At 42.8% G+C, this 19,982-nt stretch overlaps 1 protein-coding gene and 1 non-coding gene across 6 annotated transcripts in view; one reads left to right on the top strand and one right to left on the bottom strand.

The window, feature by feature from the left end:
* The window catches only part of LAMA3 (laminin subunit alpha 3), a 257,192-nt gene that overhangs the window by 72,554 nt on the left and 164,656 nt on the right, over window positions 1-19,982 (top strand). For all 5 annotated transcript variants that reach the window (XM_081563208.1, XM_081563206.1, XM_081563204.1 and 2 more), the window contains exons 7-11: window positions 1,176-1,291; window positions 5,663-5,781; window positions 10,159-10,249; window positions 12,883-13,014; window positions 14,877-14,942. In XM_081563208.1, coding sequence (XP_081419334.1) covers window positions 1,176-1,291; window positions 5,663-5,781; window positions 10,159-10,249; window positions 12,883-13,014; window positions 14,877-14,942 — 524 coding nt within the window. The remainder of the gene's footprint in view (window positions 1-1,175; window positions 1,292-5,662; window positions 5,782-10,158; window positions 10,250-12,882; window positions 13,015-14,876; window positions 14,943-19,982) is intronic.
* TRNAW-CCA (transfer RNA tryptophan (anticodon CCA)) lies at window positions 4,228-4,299 on the bottom strand. The gene has a single exon. It is a non-coding gene; the product is annotated as a tRNA-Trp (tRNA).

Genomic DNA, 19,982 nt, shown 5'->3' with positions numbered 1-19,982 from the left:
CGTATGCCTTAAACCCGTGATTCGTATGCCGTAAGCCTAGGTTGTTAACAGTGGACGATTATCAGTAGGCCTGTGGTCATATCTCAATAAGCTTAATAGAATTTATGACTCTATTTGGTTACACAGATAATTAGGATATTCTTTTAGGCGACGGAGGGTCTAGGTATGAGCCCTGGGGCTCTTTCATCCAGGGGTCTGGTTTTCCAATTGGTATGTCGTTTCCATAGATACTGGGCATATAGCTCAAAGTCCACAGTCAGACCCAAGATGGAGTCCTGCTTTCAAGATGCAGCCTGTTCTGTCTGTTTCCTCCTTCAGAAGGACTGATGCTGAAGCTGAAGCTCCAATAGTTTGGCCACCTGATGCAAAGAGCCAAGTCATTGGAAAAGACCCTGATGCTGGGAAAGATTGAGGGCAGGAGAAGAAGAGGGTGACAGAGGGTGAGATGGTTGGATGGCATCACCGACTCAATGGACATGAATTTGAGCAAACTCTGGGAGATGGTGGAGGACAGAGAAGCCTGGCGAGCTGCAGTCTACGGGGTCACAAAGAGTCAGTCACGATTTAGCAGTTGGAAAACAACAAAATAGTTCTTTGAATGTAGATTTTTGTGTTTACCACATTGCCTTGCTGAGCTTTGGTCCAGTAATGGAGCTGTTTTTTGGAGCTGGACCCTTCAAGCAGGGTCCTCTGAGATGTTGTGAGTGACTGTCTCTTGGATTTATTGTACCTCTGGGCCAGATACCAGGCCTAAAGTAAGAAATCTGACCCATCTCACAGGTGACTCTAGATTTTTGTGAAGATGTTGATCCTCCGCACACCTCGGTACCCTCAGCACTTGCTCCTGTGTCGATTTATCCTTATATAAGGTGGTAGAGACGAGCTGGGAGTTTGGGAGTCAGACAAACTTCAGTTTCAAATCTGGCTCTCCGTTGATCATCTCCTGAGTTTTGGCAAGTATTTAAATCTCTCTGGATCTTAGTGTTACCACCTGTAAAATGGAGTTAATAAGCAGGATGGAGGGACTTGAAATAACATATGCAAAGTGCTTTGTTCTCATAGTCACTCAGTGGTACATAGGTGACCATGATGACTCAGTTTTTCACATGGGAGCAGCTGATCTTCAATTGAAAAAACAACTTTTCAGTAATAGATTTGCTTTGTCATATGCCCAGGTTTCGATGTGAATGCCAGCACAATACCTGTGGGGAGACGTGTGATCGCTGTTGCACGGGGTACAATCAGAGGCGCTGGCAGCCTGCCGTGGGGAAGCAGAGCAATGAGTGTGAAGGTGAGCCCTGGAGGAGGGACCCTGGGATGCAAGGCCACCCCCATGACACCTCTCCCTCATTTCTGCCTGAAGACTGAATATATGCATGCTCAGATGGCATCACCGACTCGATGAACATGGGTTTGGGTAGACTCCGGGATTTGGTGATGGACAGAGAGGCCTGGCGTGCTGCAATTCATGGGGTCGCAGAGAGTCGGACACGACTGAGCGACTGAACTGAACTGAACTGAACTGAACAGTCACTTCAGTCATGTCTGACTCTGTGCGACCTTATGGATTGTAGCCCACCAGGCTTCTCTGTTCATGGGATTTCCCAGGCAAGAATATTGGAGTGGGTTTCCATGCCCTTCTCCAGGGAATCGTCCCAACCCAGGGATTGAACCCACACCTCTTATGTCTCCTGCATTGGCAGGTGGGTTCTTTACCGCTAGCGCCACCTGGGAAGCCTGCCTAAGGACTGAGGGCAGTGTTTTTCCTGTGCTCGTGAACAGGGCAGGATCACGTCAGTCTTGGGACTCAGAATTGTCCATCCCAACGAATAACTCACTGACTGGAGTTAAATTGCCCCACTCTAAATTCAGATAGAAATATGTGAACAAAAATAGCAACAATAATGATCATTAATATATATATTAAACACTCACTGTATGCAAACATTGGGCAGAGTGCTTTGACAATTGGCCTCTCTTTTTAGCAATCTAAAATGTGATGCAGCCACTATTAAATTTTGAACCCTTACAATTTCTTAGGATGTGATACTGGATGGAATCCTGATTTTTTTGAGGACCGACATCCAGAGAAGATGGTGAGATTGATGTCTAAACAGAGAGCTGCAAGCACTGAGGGAATAGGCCTGAGGGGGATATAGGGTGAAGGGGACCAGAGAAGGAAAGAAGGAAGACAAGAGGCTGCTTTTAATTATGGGCATGATATAAAGCAAAAAAAAAAAAGTGTTATTTTAACAAATAAGCCCTATGACAGCCAACTAAAGATTTTCTTTTAAACCCATCTTCTTAGAAATTCACATATTTATTCCATTTGCTAGAAACATTTTTTTAACTTGTCGTTATTGACTTTGGAGATTGTGGCTTATTTTTTCCTGAATATTCATAGCATTTGAAGATGAATTTGCTTTTTTGAAATGACCAAAAAGTGTTTGGATCCAGGTTTGTTAAACTAGGGGGCGTTCCTGGTGGCTCAGATGTTAAAGAATCTGCCTGTAGTGCAGGAGACCTGGGTTCGATCCCTGGTTTGGGAAGATCCCCTGGAGAAGGAAATGGCAACCCACTCCAGTATTCTTGCCTGGAGAATTCCATGGACAAAGGAGCCTGGTAGGGTATAGTCCATAGGATCACAAAGAGTTGGACACAACTGAGCGACTAACACTTTCACTTTTTTGTTGTTGTTTTAGCTAGATGGGTAAGAAAGCATTTTGGCCAAATAATTCTTGTAACTGTTAAGAAATAAGACTGTGATTTCTGTGACCAGCAGAATTACTTAGAATGCATTTCTGGTAAGGAGTTCCAAGCGAGCTTTGAGAGATGCTATTGTTGGGAGAAGGCAATGGCACCCCACTCCAGTACTCTTGCCTGGAAAATCCCATGGACGGGGAGCCTGGTGGGCTGCAGTCCATGGGGTCGCTAAGAGTCAGACACGACTGAGAGACTTCACTTTCACCTTTCCCTTTCCTGCACTGGAGAAGGAAATGGCAACCCACTCCAGAATTCTTGCCTGGAGAATCCCAGGGACAGCGGAGCCTGGTGGGCTGCCATCTATGGGGTCGCACAGAGTCGGACACGACTGAAGCGACTTAGCAGCAACTTTGTTGGAAGGTATGGATGCTGTCTGGGTGAATGCTCAGGTGCTCTCTAGGTCCAGGGTGTTACCTGGATGGCCGTTCTCACTTGATAGTCAGAGCTAACAGTTTCCTTTGCAATGAATCCCCTACTGCTTATCCCTAGATAATAGGGCCAGAAAGAGGGAAAAGTAATAATCAGGGGTCGTTTCTTCCAACACTTTCAGATGCTGGTTTAAAATAGTTTGATTCAGTAAATGTTATCACATATACTCCAACACTGGTCATATGATTTGTTTTCCAGACTAATGGAACCCCTCAGTGAATGACATGCTTACTCCAACATGTGTGATGACTTTTAAATAATTTCCTTTCATAAGTTTTTAACTTTCTTACACTTGCCAAAATGGTTGAAAATTACAGGCTGCATATGGAAATCAGACCTAGTAAGATATTTGTTAGATGCTGTCTAAATTCCATGTGAGTTACTGCAATTCAAAATAAAGACTTTTGAAGAAATAACTGATGTAGTAAATAGAAATGCTTAAAAAAATCATGGCATCACTGAGGAAATGAAAATAAGAAAATGTTCAAGCTCTTAAAAACAGGATAACTGGGGACTTCCCTGGTGGTCCAGTGATTAAAACTTCACCTTCCAATGCAGGGGGCTGTGAGTTGGATCCCTGGTTGGGGAGCTAAGATCCACATTCCTCAGAGCCAAAACACCAAACATAAAACAGAAGCAATGCTATAACATATTCAATAAAGACTTAAAAAAACAGGTTAATTTGAAATTCTAACTCTGTCTTCTTCCCTAATAGATTTATCTGAGAACTTGATTAAAATATACAAATTTCTGGAAAGGTAGAAAATTCAATCTAGGTGGAATGTAGTGAATATATATTCTACCTAAGAGACAACAAGAATTTTACTTGTGTTAAATCTTTTTCATTTTGGCAATGATGAAAATCCTAAATGGGGTTTAAACTATGTTTTCTAATTTTAGAAGTGAAAGTGAAGTCGCTCAGTCGTGTCCGACTCTTTGCGACCCTGTGGACTGTAGCCTACCAGGCTCCTCCGTCCATGGGATTCTCCAGGCAAGAATACTGGAGTGGGTTGCCATTTCCTTCTCCAGGGGATCTTCCCGACCCAGGGATTGAACCTGGGTCTCCTGCATTGGAGGCAGACACTTTAACCTCTGAGCCACCAGGGAAGCCCATAATTTTAGAAGTATCATATATTACTTGTAGATAATTTGGAAATTATTTCTTAAAGTAAAATCATTAATACTTTTACTACCCTCAGAGATCCACTATTAATATTTTGTTAGGTATTCTAGTGTTTTTTTCATACATACTTTAAATGCTCAAGAGTATATTATTTTATACAATTTTATATCTGGATCTTTTTCACTTGGTATTTAAAAATATTTTCCTGTATCATTAAAAACTCTTTGACATCCTTTTTGATGGCACATGGTATAGTCATTCTTGATTCAAGTGTATCCAAAAAGTGTTTGTTTGGTTGAGTCCTTACTGTGTGCTGGGCACCATGCTCTATTACAAACAAAACATGAGCAGTGCTTGACTTCATAGAACTCTCAGTCAAGCAAATATACTGTTGTTTGCTTAGCCATTTCCCTATGGTTAGATGTCAAGATTACTTCCATTTGATCACTATTATAGATACAGCTGAGATGAAAGGCTTAGAATGTTGACTGAGAGACCAGGTTTTGGAGTCACAGAAAGACAAGTCAGGATTCTACCTGTCTGACTTGTGAACTCTGTGAGTGAACACTTCCCTTAACCTCTCCAAGCTGCAGCGTCCCCATCTGGGCTATGGACATCATCATACCTCCCCTAGAAAGGTATTATGCACATAAAATGAGATAACGCATGTAATGCTTTCCCTAGTGTATCAGGAACTCAGTTATTCTTGGTAGTAGGAGTAGTAGTAATATTCACTTTGTGCAGCTTAATTGGGATGTTGTTGTTGTTGTTCAGTCTTTGTGACCCCCTGAGCTGCAGCACGCCAGGCTTCCCTGTCCATCACCGTCTCCCAGAGTTTGCTCAAACTCATGTCATTGAGTCGGTGATGCCATCCAACCATCTCATCCTCTGCCGTCCCCTTCTCCTCCTGCCCTTGATCTTTCCCAGCATCAGGATCTTTTCCAGTGAGTCAACTCTTCCCAACAGGTGGCCAAAGTATTGGAGCTTCAGCTTCAGCACCTGTCCTTCCAATGAATATTCAGGGTTGATTTCCTTTAGGATTGATTGGTTTGATCTCCTTGGCATGTTGGTTTATCTTAATTTGTTGTAATTACATCTTATTTTTTTTTTAAAAGAGAAACTTTCTCCCAATTAATATCAAACAAAAGAAAGTATAAATTGCATATGGTTATAGGCTGATCTTTGTGTAAAAGTCTCTAGAGTTTTCACTGAGGGTATCCATGGTGCCCCAGAATGGACTCGCTTGTAGTTCAGTGAGCAGTAATCCTCTCAGGGCAGGGGGTGCGGGGGTTTACTGAGGGTCTCATAGTCACGATGCAGTACTAACTTAGAATGCTCTTTTCTCAGCATGCAACTGCCATGGCCACTCCACTGACTGTTACTATGATCCGGATGTTGAGAGGCAGCAGGCAAGCTTGAATATCCAAGGCCTCTATGCAGGTGGAGGGGTCTGCATTAACTGTCAGGTGAGGCGCTATTTAAGTCAGCCTAGGAAATGAACATTCAGGAAGCCATACTCTAAAACAATATAACTGGCTTCCCTGGTGGCTCAGTGGTAAAGAATTTGCCTGCCAGTGCAGGAGACATGGGTTTGATCCCTCGTCCAGAAAAATGATGCATATGCCGCAGAACAATTAAGCCTGTGTACCACAACTATAGAGCCTGTGCTGTAGAGCCTGGGAGCTGCAGCTACTGATGCTCGTGTGCCCTAGAGCCCATGCTCCACAAGAGAAGCCACTGCAATGAGAAGCCTGCGCACCACGACTAGAGTATAGCCCTGGCTTACTGAAACTAGAAAAAAGCCCATACAGCAACAAAGACCCAGCATAGCCAAAAATAAATAAATAAATAATGTATATAATAAATAAAAATATTTTTAAAGACATTTAGAAGAAATTTTAAAAATAAAAACAAATAAAATTATGTCAAGAAAGTGATATGCAATTGAAGGGATTTTCTGACACCTTTTCTCCACTTTTGTACATAGAAAGCCTACTTAGCTGGATGTAATTTAGAGATTGTAGGGAAAATGGCCTGAGATATATTTGCCCAAACTCTGTTGATTAGATTTTTGGGTCTTTGCCTAATTGGAGGGGAGAATTCCTCTCGTCTTGACTCCTATCCATGTTATAGTAGAAAGGCTCTAAGACAGGACAAATTGGTATCAATTTCCACGCTGACTTTAAATCCCATTTTCAAATGGATTCTGAGTCTAGAGGAAGTATGTCATGATCAATTAATGATGTCTGCTGTTGACATTGACACCAAATAAGAAAAACTGATTCTTCATCCCTTCTGTAGAATGATTGGGTTCACTAGAATTTAGCTAAGAGGTGTATATAGCAGAGGAGGGTATATGTATATCTGCCTCAAGATACTCATTAAAAATTGTGTAAAATGTTCATGAATTTAGTCTATATTCTATCTTGTTTGCTTTTAGAATGATATTTTGTTAACGTTGCCATTAAAGAGGAACTTTACATGAGGTGCCTATTTGTATGGAACCAGGGATACACACCCTCAGACCCACCGTTCTCTGCATGTCTCCCTCTCCACACATTTCATATCATGTCATCACAGTTAATTAAATACAAGTACATATGCACAATAGGTTTGTTATGGATCATTGGGTTTTGTGAATAAGTGAAAGATCCCAGGATCTTGTTAAAGCTATGTATTACAGGACCTTCAGTTGATCTGCGTGCACATAAAAGTTGCAGGTGCACTGCTGCTACTGCTGCTAAGTCACTTCAGTCGTGTCTGACTCTGTGCGACCCCATAGACGGCAGCCCATCAGGCTCCCCCGTCCCTGGGATTCTCCAGGCAAGAATACTGGAGTGGGTTGCCATTTCCTTCTCCATTGCGTGAAAGTGAAAAGTGAAAGTGAAGTCGCTCAGTCGTGTCCGACTCCTAGCGACCCCATGGACTGCAGCCTACCAGGCTCCTCCATCCATGGGATTTTCCAGGCAAGAGTACTGGAGTGGGGTGCCATTTCCTTCTCCGCAGGTGCACTGGACAGTCTGAAATTTGATGAAGGGTATTTATGAAAACCCTACAATGGACGTCATGTTAGTGATGAAGTACTGAACTTGTTCCTTCTAAAGATTGGGAACAAGAAAGGATTCTTGTTACAGTGCCCTGGAGGACCCAACCACTGCATAAGACAAGGGGGAAAAAAGTACTAAGGTCAGAAAGGAAGAAGTAGAACTAGTAGAACTGTTTCTCTTTGGAGATGACATGATTGTTCATATAAAAAAGCCTAAGGAATATACAAGACAATTACCAGAACTAATAAGCGAATTTAGTAATATTGTAGGGTACAATGATAATATAGAAAAACTAATTGTATGTATATATACTAGTAGCAAACAATAGGAAAATGAATTAAAATTTGATTAAAAATAGTAAAAAAAACACATAAAATGCTTAGGAACAAATTTAGCAAAAGACATGTAAGCCCCTCTCTGTTAAAGCTAAAATGCTTTGGCGAGAAAAATCTAGAAAGAACTAAATAAAATAGAAAAATGTAACATATTTATGGATTAGAAGACTCAGTAGTATTAAGATATCAGTTTTCCCTAAGTTGCTGTACAGAGTTAATGGAAGTTCATTTTTATTTTTTTTATAAAGATGTTGACATATGGATTAAAATTTCTATGGTGATATAAACGACCTAGAATGTTCAAAGCTGTCTTGAAGAAACCAAATAAAATTGGAGAACTTATCGTACTTCAGAATTAACTGTAAAGCTACAGTAATTGAAACACTGCTACTGACATAAGGCTGGAAGAATGGATCAGCGTTGCACAACAGGGGGCACAGAAGCAGACCCAGACTTGGGTCATTTTATGTCCACAATGGACACTTTATTTTTGATAAAAGTACCGAGGCAGTCTAATGGCAGGAAGTGGGGAGAAAAGAGAAAGTCCTTTCAACAAATGGTTCTGGAGTAACTGAGTTTTATATGGGAAAAAATTAACTTTGACCATCCATCTCAAACATACACAAAAAACTAAATTGATATGGATCAGACCCAAAATAAAGTTAAAACTTTAAGCTTTAGAGAAAAATATAGGAGATAATCCTTATGATTCAGAGGATGAGCAAAGTTTCCTTAGGTCACTGAAAACAATAACCATGAGAAATAGACAAATTAGACTTCATCAAAATGAAAAACTTCTGTTCACAAAAGGCACTGAAGAAAATGAATAGGCAAGCCATTAATGGGGAGAAAATATTCCTAAAACATCAATCTGATGATTGGTTGGTATCCAGGATGTATAAAGAACTCTCACAGCTCAGTAATAAAAAGACAAGTAACCTAATACAATTGCAAATGGTTTGAATATCCACTTCACAGAAAGTGGATGTATGAATGGTCAATAAGCATGCAATAAACACTTCATAAAAGTGTGTGTATGAGTGGCCAGTAAGCATACGAAGGGCTTAGCATCATTAGTCATCAGAAAAAACTGGGACCCAAGTTCAACCTGATGTGCTCTGTCTGTCAGAAGCCATAGTAGCCACAACAGAGTTGAGAGGTCCATTGGCATTTGATGGAAGAGAAGGTGGACCACAGCTGTTTCCTATTTGCCCAAGATGTTTATGCATGTAAATAAAATCAAAGATGTGGTCAGTGTGGTTTTGACCTCAGTGTTAAAGTGAATTCAGATTTTAGCCCACAGGACAAGAAGTGGTAATAAATAAAAGTCTGTAATTAATAAAATCATATTAAAGGGGAGAGGATCCAGAAAGGGTCTTTGTTCTCCTCTCTGTGTTCTATGCAGACTCCTTTAGAATCAGTGTGTTATATTTGTTTTCTTTAAATTTCTTATTGCCTTTCCTTTCATTAATGAAAGAATATTGTCCTTCTGATTGTTTCTCAATTGGGGGGGAGGCAGAATTGAGCTACATCCATCGTTTATAGTTCTTAGAAATTGATGGTGCATGTTGGGTAATTTGATTTTCTGGCAATTACAAGGATTAGCTGTGAAATATAAAAGACTGCCTTGTATTGTACTTTAAAATGAGCTTTGTGTGTGAGACACATGCCTACATTTTCCATTCTCATAGCAGAAATGTTTGGGAAATGGTTTCAGAGTAAAGCACAGATAAAATTTTGGAATGACGAGAGAAGGAGTTGTAGATGCTGCTGCTGCTGCTGCTGCTAAGTTGCTTCAGTCGTGTCCGACTCTGTGCGACCCCATAGATGCCAGCCCACCAGGCTTCCCTGTCCCTGGGATTCTTCAGGCAAGAACACTGGAGTGGGTTGCCATTTCCTTCTCCAATGCATGAAAGTGAAAAGTGAAAGTGAAGTCACTCAGTCGTGTCCGACTCCTAGCGACCCCGTGGACTGCAGCCTACCAGGCTCCTCCGTCCATGGGATTTTCCAGGCAAGAGTACTGGAGTGGGGTACCATTGCCCTCTCTGGTTGTAGATGCAGTTTCTTTCAAAATTGAAGAAGATAAAAATACACACATGGCCCCTTATTCCTAGGGTTAAACCTAAAGGTGATCTATTATCCATTCATCACTGTCGAATGAAGCTTGGAAGAGTGGCCCTCTGGAGTTTTTGCTCACTCAGATATCAGGTGCTTCAGTAAGAGGTAGTGAGGAAAACTTGGCCTGTTCAGTTCGTGGCCTCATTTCCTCTTCCAATCGGAAAAAATTCCAGAGCCAAGTGTCCTGTGATAAATCTTGGAGACTCAAGGTCAAGATCTGTGCTTTTTTTTTTTCTCCAGTGATCTTAACATTACAGTTGTGTATGAAGAATTATTTCTCAGAATAAATAGCACAAAGCTTCTCCTGTATTCTTCCCTCTAAGTTTCTTTTGTCTCTTTCTAGCATAACACAGCTGGTGTAAACTGTGAGAAGTGTGCTAAGGGCTATTACCGCCCTTATGGCATTCCGGTCCATGCCCCCGATGGCTGCATTCGTAAGTTTCATTCCAATTTGGTGTGTCTTAGACTTCAGGGAGATCATTGGGCTAAAATTACGATTGGCTAATAATTACTTTTGTTTTTTCTCTCTCTGCATATTATTGGTTCTACTCCTTACTAACTGTGTGACCTCAGTTACATAGTCTTTCTGAGAATCAGCTTTCTTCTATATAAATGAGAATGATAATCTAGTCTCTAACATTAAGTGAATTGTCTTCAAATCGCCTAGGAAGGGATTTCCCTGGCAGTCCAGTGGTTAGGACTATGCTTCCAGGCAGGGATCATGGATTTGATCCCTGGTCAGGAAACTAAGATCCTACATGCCACGTAACATGGCCATAAAAATAAATAAATAAATAATAAGAATAAAATAAAATAAATAATAAAAAATAAATAATAATAAATAATAAAATAAAAAACTTTTTTTAAAGAAACACACCAAAAAAACAAAAAAACCACCTGGGAAAATACTGAGATTTGGGCTTGTCCCATGCTAGGCCTGCAACAAATGTTTTCTGTTGTTTTGACATGTTTCTGTGATGGCCAGTAATTTCAGATTTCATCAGAGTTAGCATAAGACACATAGCAATGATTTCATAAGGATTTACGAATAGTCATAATATTCAAAATAGTTATGATTCATTGAGCACTTGCTATATACAAGGCATTTCCTGAAATTTCACAAATTTCTTTTCTCACAACAAACAATGTATTATTAGTCTCCTTTTTAGATGTAGAAAAATCAAAGGGTCTGAGTAGTTAAATATTTTGGCCCAGGTGACAGAACCACTAACTAGTAGGTTAGGATATTGTTCATATCTGTCCAGTGCCACTGTAACCTACCGCTTCCATTGTACAGAAGAATGCCACTTTTTCCCCCTATGCAAATTATCAGTCGTAGATCAGATTATGGACTTTGTTCAGCATGCGAAATTTATTTGATTCTTTTATGTTCTCTGGCTATTGCAGTTAGAAAACAATTCCAGTCCTGAAGTTGACTTCCGTGTCCACCTTCCCCCCAAATTCATTCATTGTATCATTAAGGTTTGAGGGCATCATCGTTGTTAGAAGTGGGTCTCTGTTTTCCCTCGATCTTCCACATCATCCCATGAAGTATGCCCATTATTTTTCTTGTGTTCACAAAAAATAGGCCTTGACTAAGGAAAAGAGGACATTGTGAATATAGTCTTGCCTTATTAGGAACCTCAGTTTTCCATTACTTTTCTAGTTTCTGTCTTTGTCACTGAAATGGTCTCCTGGAGGTATTAGAGGCGTAGCATTAAGAATCCACAGGACACATAAATGATAACAAATTAAACAAAGGACCCCAGGAGAGGCCAGCCTTGGGGGATGCTTGGTGCTCATGACTTTCTGCAGCCTCCCAGGTCCTCATAGCACAGGGACTCAGCTGAGCTGTGACAGAATTTTCGCTGTCCAAGGTGAGGACTTTGGCCAGGTCAAGGGAAGTGAGGGCATTACCAAGCCTTTTACAGCCCAAGTCTGTCCCTTTGGAGAGAAAACCTGACCATCATGTCAGTCACAAAAACTGCCTTCAGTAAGTCTTATCATTTGATTCTAACGTTTGAATTATGGACATGATCTTGCTGTGCTGTCCACAGATTATATATCAGTGTCTAGGCATCTCACACTCATGTCCACAACACAGCTGTGTAACGAGGACCACTCTGGACATTGGTAGTTGGCTCATAGCCAGGAGAGGTTCTGCCTGGCAGCCCTGCCAGGGGCTGCCATACATGCCCACCCAGACCCTCCAATGGGGGGAGAGTGCCTTTTGCCTCTTGCACAGTGAGGTGGGTGGTGCTCACATCATAAACCACATCCTCGAGGCCTTCCCAGTGTGACTGCTCGTTAAAGCCTGTCTCTGAGGGCCACGGGGTTGAGTCACTGCAAACCATCCACCAGATATGAAGTAGAAAGCAGTGGCCTTTCAGGAACACATGTGGACCAATGATAAAGGACTGGATTGGCCAAAAGTTAGTTTGGGTTTTTCCGTAGCACCTTATGAAAATACCCGAATGACCTTTTCAACCAACCCAGTAATAAGGACATTAGGAAATATTGGCTTTAAGAGGTGCAATGTAGGATGATGAGTTACGAAGCAGGGCAGCATGCTCTTGCCTTGGAAGAACTGACATTGTTAAAATACCCATACTACCCAAAGCATTCTACAGGTTCAGTGTTCTATCAAATTGCTCATGATGTTTCTCATAGAACTAGAACAATCCTAAAATTCATATGGAACCATAAAAGATCAAGAGGGATGGAGTGGAAGGTTGGGGTGAAGGTTTGGTTTTTGTTTGGTTGCTTGGGTTTTTTTTTTTTTTGGCTGCACTGGATGGCTTTTGGGATCTTGGCTTCCCGACCAGGGATTGGACCCAGGCCTCCTGCAGTGGTAGCGTGGAGTCTTAACCACTGGACTGCCAGGGAATTCCCTGTAAGCCTTTATGTAAGGAATAAATAAACAAGGCCCTACTGTATAGCACAGAGAACTGTATTCAATATCCTATGATAAACCATAATGGAAAAGTATTAAATATGTATGTATAACCAGGAAAAAAAAAAAGATGCAATGAAGGATGGACCCTCTGAAATCTGGGGTTTCTCTTAGCCTGCAGCTGCCATCCGGAGCACGCGGAGGACTGTGAGCAGGGCTCCGGCCGCTGCACCTGCAGGCCCAACTTCCGCGGAGACCACTGTGAGGAGTGTGCGGCCGGCTACTATCATTTCCCAGTTTGCTCCAGTAAGTCTGGGTGGTAGAAGGAGAGGCCTGGCTCCTTGGCTCTTACCTGAGCTTTGTGCATCAACCCCTGAGGGCGTGGCAGGTGGGGTAGGGAAAGATGAGGGGACAGAAATAGGGCCAGGAAGGCTGTATTGGGTTGACCAAAACTACGTTCATGTTTTTCCATAAGATGTTACAGGAAAACCCAGATGAACTTTTGGGCCAACCCAATATTTGTGTGGAAGTGTTTCCCAAAGTTTGGAATGTTACATTTACATGAGTACGTTGTATCGTATTATTTATCTCCAAAGTGTTAGGCTGTACCATAGACATGACCATCTCATCAGACCCAAGGGGCAAATATTGGCAATTTCAACTTATTAAGTAATCCATGTGTGAAGTTTTTCTTCATAAACCTAGAAAAAAATGTCATGGGCTTCCAGATATTTATTTGCACACACACGTCTGTGTGTTGTACTTCTGGTGGCTAAAGGGTGTGTCTGCTCTTACCCACTTTACAGGGGAGCCCCCCCGTCTCACCCTACTGTCATGACCTAAGAGAATGGCTCAGTACCTCAGAGAGAAAAAATATGTATCTGTTAGAAACACCTAGAACAGGGAGCAAGTGTGTTAGTGTTAGTCGCTCAGTCGTGTCCGGCTCTTTGGGACCCCGTGGACTATAGCCTCTGTCCACGGGATTCTCCAGGCAAGAATACTGGAGTGGGTTGCCATTCCGTTCTCCAGGGGATCTTCCCAACCCAGGGATCGAACCCAGGTCTCCCACATTGCAGGCGGATCCTTTACTATCTGAGCCACCAGGGAAGAACACGGAGCAGGAGAGTCTGAAATCTGCTGTGCAGGTTGTTGCAAGAGCCATGGTTCTGTTTGTTCTGCATTAGCATAGAAACTGGAGTTTTGTGTCAGGACAGAGAAACACTGTCTCAATAAGAGGCTGCCACACTGAGGCATTAGTTGTTGCCCACTCCCACCTCACAACTCTGCTGTCCTGGGAAAATCACACTGAGTTGGAGGCTGTGCAGACAGGACGTGTGTGGCCCCATCTGGTGTGTGGTCACCATCTGGCCCTGTACCGACCTACAGTCCCAGGGTCACTGTTCAGTGAGGACCCACTTCCACTATCAAGTGTCCCAGTTTGCAGGACGAATTATATAGCCATCTTAGAGTTAAAGGAGCCGACTGTTAAGCCCAAATATAGTAACACTGAATCAGGGCTTAATCAATTTAGAATCCTTAATTATTGGAGAGAGGCTGAGCAGAAATTGCATTTTCATAAGCAAAGTTTTAGAGTAAAAACTTGTAGGGAAACATTAAAAAAAAAAAAACTAGTCTCAATTTTACATTAAAGAACAATAAAGATACTAAAGGGACTTCTCTGGTGGCCCAGTGGTTAAGAATCCACCTGCTAGTGCAGAGGACACATGTTTGATTCCTGCTCCTGGAAGATTCCACATGCCTTGGGGCAGCTCAGCCCATGCAACACAACTATGGAAGCCCGCAAGCCTAGAGCCCATGCTCTGCCACAAGAGAAGCCACCGCAATGAGAAACCCATGCACAGCAATGAAAACCCAGTGCAGCCAAAGTTAGTTAATTAATTTTTTTAAAAGATACTAAAGAAGTCCAGTTCAGCTCTAATCGACGGGGACTTAGCTATTGTAAGCACGCAATATCCATTTCTGTTCATTAGTATGCACATCACACTCATGTCTGACCTTCCTGGTTCTATTACTAGATACTACACTTTTAAGTGTAGCGATATTTCCTTTTCTTTTTTTCCCATTGGTTTTCACACACTGCAATTTACTGTTTTACTATGCTGTGTCCTTAATCTTTCTCTGTATTTTTCAATAAACTATTTTTCTAGGAATTCCCATCCTACCTATTTCTACTCCAAGTCCAAAGGATCCAGTAGCTGGAGATATAATAAAAGGCAAGTAATTTCTCACTTGGTTTAACTTCAGTAAAAATGTTCTCCATATTCCTTTCCTGCTTCTACGCACATGGCTATGTCCAAGTTCAAATCATTCTTACGGGACCTTGGTGGTGCCTTGTGGGGGTGTTGCATTTGGACTCCTCACCCCCCTACCCCTTCCTTCTCTAATTATGTCTGTGCTTTGCAAAAGCACTGCCTGATGAAGAGGACTAAGCCACTTGGATTGTCTGTCTCCAGTTTGCTCAGAAACCTTCAGTGACAGTCAGCGGCCTGCCGTCTGTCTTGGTTCTCCATGAAGGGACTCTGAAAAAGGGACTGAGTGCAACCAGTTCATTTGGGAGGTGACCCCAGGAAACATCAGTAAGGGAGTGAGTCTGAAATTGAAGGGGGCCTTTATGAAGATGCCTTAGCGAGCTTGGTCCTGCAGTAGCTCCTGGAGCTGCAGCCCTCATGGCAGCTCTGGGAGACAGCAGAGGATTTGCTCAGCATTCTCCCAGCTGAATGGAGAACTTCAGTCACCTGCCGGGTGGGGAGGGCTGCCTCTGGGGCATTAATTCTCCGGACCCGGCCTGCAGGAGGGCCAAGGAGCTGGTGCAGCCAGAAAAGTGCCCAGGGAAGAGAGTGACCTGGTGTGTGGAAGCAGGCTTTGGGGTGGAGAGGTTCTGTGCCTACATAATCCCTGATTCTGCACGTGTTTTGTGAGCACCTGCTATGTATCTGGTACCGTTTTGGCTGCAGGGGACTTAGCAGTGAAATAAATTTCCCAGCTCTCCTACAGTTTATACAACTTATATTTTAGTTGGGGGTAGGTTGGGGGCAACACATACAGTAACATATTTAACATGTAAACAAGTAAAACCACTAACGTGTTAGATGGTTAATATGCAGGGTTGTGTCTTGTACAAGGTGCTCCTTTTAAATGGGAGTCATTCACAATAGGGAATTTACGCATCCCTCAGGCTGTGTCTCGTATTATTGAGGTTAAATATTCCAGTTAAGAATTTCCAAAGGCAGATGATGGTCTCACAGATTCAAGGTCACTTTGGGGATATTTGAAATTACTGACTCCCTATAATAAAGGTTGGCCAGATTTCTGTTCATTTAATCTCACTGAAAGTATCACAAGCAGGTACTGATTTATTTAAAGAGAAGTAATCCGTCTGCAATACAGGAAACACAGGAGATGTGGGTTCGATTTCTGGGTTGGGAAGATCCACTGGAGGAAGAAATGACAACCCACTCCAGTATTCTTGCCTGGGAAATCCCATGGACAGAGGAACCTGGCAGGCTACAGCCCATGGGGTTGCAAAGAGTCAGACACAACTGGAGCAACTGAGCATGCATGCGCACGCACACTTGGTCGCTTGGGGACAGTAACTGTTCTTGACTTACTTTTGATCCCCACAGCATAGTATTCTACCCAGAGTGTATACAGCAAGTGTGTCCTTGTTTGCCGTTTGATTAGAATGGGGTTCGGCTTTTGAGCCTGGATTGCAATACACATCTCTGGTCTCCTTCCACAAGCATGTTTTAGATACTCTGTTTCTGGTCTGTTTCCAGTTATCCCTTTGTTATTCTGTTCCCTTTTCTTCCCAGATAGGATGGTGGTGACTTAGGGAAGGAAATTGAATTGAATTTGAAGGGAAGTTCAGATTCTGTTACAAAATATTAGGGAAGCCTCAGAACACAGCCTGGAGGAAAAGAAATTCCACTTAGCGCAGTTAGATTTATTTGGGAATTTGAAAGCAGAGAGATCCCCTACAATTTGATTTTCTACTAATGTACTTTTAAAACACCCAGTTTGGGGCCTGACTTCTGACAGTGAACCTTAGGAGCACAAACATCTCAACTTGCAGGAGATACACAACACTGGATAATACCAGGTCTCTCCCATCCCTGAGGATTTTAATTCCTTGAAGCCTATTAATGCTTTCATGTCTTCTATTACAGTGGTTCTTAAACAAAGCTGTGTTTAAGAACCTGCTTTTACAAAATATAAATTCCTGTGTTTCACCGTCAGATCTTAAATCTAGATTTCCAGGGTGAAGTTCAGGCTGGTATTTTGAACATATTTTCTAGATGATTCTGGTGTATGTCTCTTGTTAAGAACCACTGCTCCGGTTAGAAGAAATTCGTATTTCGTGGTTGGCAGACTTTCCTGTTAAGATATAGTAAATATTTTCAGCTTTGTAGGCAAAGTTGCATGTACTCAATTCTGCTGTTGTAACATGAAAAGAATAGACAATACGTGAATGAATGAGCTTGGCTGTGTTCCAATAAAACTTTGTTTACTAAAACAAATGGATCTGGCGCTCAGGCCATAGTTTACAGATCCTGGGACTCTATCAGCATCTCTTGAATTTGGTATTCCACACCCAGGCAATGATGTTTTACCAGGAGAATCCATTGTGCAGCCCAGATCGAGAAGTACTGTTCTAGAAATTCCATAGGCTCAGTTCCAGACACTTGAAACAGAGGATACTTGAAGCAAAAGGACAGAACCATTTTGCAGGCCAGAATGTTTTTAGCTTTACATGACCCTGGGTATTATTGGGATTTTCTGGATCCAAGTGACAATTTATAACCACTTGGCATTTATTTTTAGGAAGGTCATGTTTAGTAGACACATCTTCGAGGGCTCTTTTTGAAAATGAAAGGATACATGAAACATTCACTCTAGAGGGACACTGGCCTCTGGGCACTCTTTTATTCCTCCAAGTTCTAACAGTGATGAAGAGCAAAATCAACAGCCTCAGAAAGACTCTAAGTGCTTACTTTAGGAGAGTGATGCCATCTTGGGATGGGTTTGTAAAGCAGCCCATTTGGTTGGAGGACATGGCTGCCTAGAGGTTCCTTGACCCATGAAAAGGTTTTGATTCCCCTGATCACTTTGTAAGGAGCTAGTTTTGATTGTTGTTTAGTTGCCAAGTCGTGTCCGACTCTTTGCAACCCTATGGACTCTAGCCTGCCAGGCTCCTCTGTCCATGGGATTCTCCAGGCAAGAATACTGGAGAGGGTTGCCATGCCCTTCTCCAGAGGAGCTACTTGCCCTTGCCAAGTTGTGAGTCAGTGTGGGCGGGGCTGTGGCATGTGCTAATGATGAGAACTCTGAGAGTTGGGGGCGACAGCCTGCTGGGGCATGCCTTTTTGCTCTGTCCCTCCCCAGGCTGGGCATTTTAACCCGCTGGTAGGGTGGGGCAGTCACTGTTGGCATGGAGACAGGCCAGATATGGCTTAGAGAGAGACAGGTGAATTCTGATATCTTAGTTTGGCAGCTCTCTGTAGATGCCAGTAAAACAGAATTCAAGGAATGGTGTTTACCAAAGAGAACTGGAGTCTTGAATATTTAGCATATTCTTCATTCATTGAACTCTTATTAAGTGCCTCCTCTGTACCAAACACGGGCAAGGCAGCTGCTAGTTCACAGTCACTGCTCCCTGGAAGCCTCCAGGCCTGCAGGAGACACACCTGCAAACAGTTACAACAGCAGGAGTTAATCCTATGACCTGGCAAGGTGGTGGTGGTTTTGTCGCTGAGTCATGTCCGACTCTTGCAATCCCATGGACTGCAGCCCGCCAGGCTCCTCTGTCTATGGGGTTTCCCAGGCAAGAACGCTGGAGTGGGTTGCCATTTCCTTCTCTAGGGGATCTTCCCGACCCAAGGATTGAGCCCACATCTCCTACATTGCAGGCAGATTCGTTACCACCGAGCCACCAGGCAAGAACACGAAGCAATAGGAGCAGACATGAAGGTCATCCTTGTAGCTTCTTACAAAAGGGAGGGAGGGAAGGTAGGAAGGTAGATGGGCAGGATGGAAGGAAGAATGGAGGAAGGAAAGAAGGAAAGACAAAGGTAGAGTTCTAGAAGGGCTTCTTGGGACCAGGAGAAGGAGGCATTGAGGACATTACCTATTTGTATATACTGAGGTGGCCTAAACATCATTTGGGGTTTTCCATTAGATATTATGGTGACGATTTTATAGCAAGTGATAGGAAAGCATCTTGAAGAGACACCTTTTTTTTAGTTTACGCCAAAGTGCTGCACAGGCTCTGGCAGCATGAAGATTTTGAAGGGTCTGCTGTGTAACACATGTTGAGGGCTTTGAATTGTGTTCTGAAGGCATCAGGTCACCATGGAGGGGATTAATCAGGGAATGGCAACCCACTCCAGTATTCTTGCCTGGAGAACCCCATGGACAGAGGAGCCTGGTGGGCTACAGTCCATGGAGTCGCAAAGAGTCGGACACGATGGAGCAAATAACACTTTCATTTTTTTTCATGAAATGATTGGCTTTTTAGAAAGATGACTCCTGCCACCAGTGTGGAGGGTAGGTTGGAAGGAGAAGATGGGAAGCAGACAGCCTTGTTAGGAGTATCTTAAAATAAACCAGGCAAACAAGGGTGAGGTCCTGGAGGAAGACTCTGGAACTCTGGAAGGAGGGGAGGATTCCAGCTACCTTCCTAAGATACAGGCACTACGACCTGGTGAGGAGGTGGGAGGTGGGGGTGGAGGAGAAGCAAGGGGCCTCAGAAATCTCTGGTTCCTGCACTGTGTTGGGAGTATTTTCCAGATAGGTTAAAAAGTGTCAGGAGAACATGATAGCCGCTGCACTACGGAAGGCACACCTAAGTTAAAAAGTAAATTTCAGAAACAGAAATTTAGCAATGCAGAGGTACTTGATGCTTTCTTTCTGTTTACAAATGGTTGTAAATCTAGATTCCTCGGACTTCAATGCCAACGTCAAGTTCAAGTTTCTTACTGAATTCCAATACCTGGTTTATCGCCAAGACTGCAGTTGACAGTAAACCTCTGCATTTCACTGTGGTGGTCTCAGCTTACAGGGCTGTGGCACTGGGGCCTCGTGTGGCAGCTGTGATGGACAGACAGGGCGGTGCTCATGCCAGCCCGAGTTCCAAGGCTTCTCTGGTGGTGAATGTGCCCTTGGACACATCCGGTGCCTCTTTTGTCGAGTTAGGTGACTGTTCGATTGAAGTATGAGCAAGTTAGAGATTATGCAAAGACTGTAGAATTGTTCTG

Source organism: Giraffa tippelskirchi, chromosome 14, assembly GCF_054371585.1.
Source record: "Giraffa tippelskirchi isolate mGirTip1 chromosome 14, T2T-mGirTip1v1.2.pri, whole genome shotgun sequence".
Taxonomy (NCBI): domain Eukaryota; kingdom Metazoa; phylum Chordata; class Mammalia; order Artiodactyla; family Giraffidae; genus Giraffa; species Giraffa tippelskirchi.
The sequence above is the reverse complement of the archived record's forward strand: the minus strand, read 5'-3'. Positions and strand labels throughout refer to the sequence as shown.